This window comes from Sinocyclocheilus rhinocerous, unplaced genomic scaffold (assembly GCF_001515625.1).
Source record: "Sinocyclocheilus rhinocerous isolate Xijiao unplaced genomic scaffold, SAMN03320098_v1.1 scaffold1068, whole genome shotgun sequence".
NCBI lineage: Eukaryota > Metazoa > Chordata > Actinopteri > Cypriniformes > Cyprinidae > Sinocyclocheilus > Sinocyclocheilus rhinocerous.
Window position 1 is genome coordinate 411259 of NW_015633196.1, and position 1055 is coordinate 412313.

The 1055-nt window shown below is 43.8% G+C and overlaps 1 protein-coding gene across 1 annotated transcript in view; it reads right to left on the reverse strand.

Moving 5' to 3' along the window:
• The window catches only part of LOC107743915 (brain-enriched guanylate kinase-associated protein-like), a 3402-nt gene extending 2573 nt beyond the window's left edge, over nt 1-829 (reverse strand). Inside the window, exons 1-2 of the mRNA XM_016557365.1 lie at nt 772-829; nt 96-179 (exon numbers count right to left, since the gene is read on the reverse strand). Of these exons, the coding sequence (XP_016412851.1) occupies nt 96-179; nt 772-813 (126 nt within the window). The 5' untranslated portion in view covers nt 814-829. The remainder of the gene's footprint in view (nt 1-95; nt 180-771) is intronic.
• Nucleotides 830-1055: the final 226 nt, after the last annotated feature.

Genomic DNA, 1055 nt, shown 5'->3' on the forward strand with positions numbered 1-1055 from the left:
GTGTGTGTGCGTGTGTGTGTGTGTGCGTGTGCGTGTGTGAGCGTGTGTGTGAGCGTGTGTGTGTGTGTGTGTGTGTGTGCGCTCATCAGCCATACCTCGGAGAGTTTGTGCGCTCTGTAAGGAGATTTTCCACACTGGAGCAGTTGAGCTGCCAGATTACAGTCTTTCCTATACAGATCCTGCGGGAAAAACACAAACCATCAAACTAACATGATTTAATTTGGCAAATGATCATTCAATATACAACTCTGAATCCATCAATATTACACATCTGTCATTTACTGACAAACACAGCAGACGAATGTCTTTCCTCATTTTGTTTGAGCTGAATGCGGCTGATGTAAACACTGATTATAGTTAGTCTAGTTAGGCAAAAGTGGGTTAAACTGACAAGAAAAGTTCTGATGGTTACCCATGATTCACAAACTAGCATGTTAATCTTCCCAGTCCATCAGCCTTTACATCTCGTTTGAGAGGGAATCTGGGCACCATCTCTGGCTCAATGGACCCTAACTAGTGAACCTAGAGAGAAACCAAGTGGACACTGAAGCAGCAGCTGCTCCTCAAACCTGAAACACTCGCTCCATCACAGAGATCTCAACGCCAGAGGCTGATAAATATTAGGAGAAACCTGTCAGGAACTATCAACTGAACACATCAGAACACTATCTCCTGTGAGCCGACTTTGATCAGATTTCAGATTTTCAGCTGTGAAGGCGTCACTAGCCTGTGGATGATGGAAGCGTTCAGCAAGGCATCTGTCGTACGTACGTTATCCTCTCGCAGCTTCTGGATGGTGATCTTGTCCTCCATCAGGTGGTTTTTCAGAGTGACGATCTCTCGACTTAGACATCTCTTCTCCTCTTCGTGACGTTGAGTCTGGAACACAAATAACCAGCATGAACGTACTACAGTACTATACTGCATCATTGTCCTGCTCTAATCTGATAGATGCAATTGTAAGGCATGAAGATATTAAAGCGATTAGTTCTCCCAAAAATAATTTTATCATCATTTACTCTCCCCAAACCTGTATGAGTTTCTTCTGTTGAGCA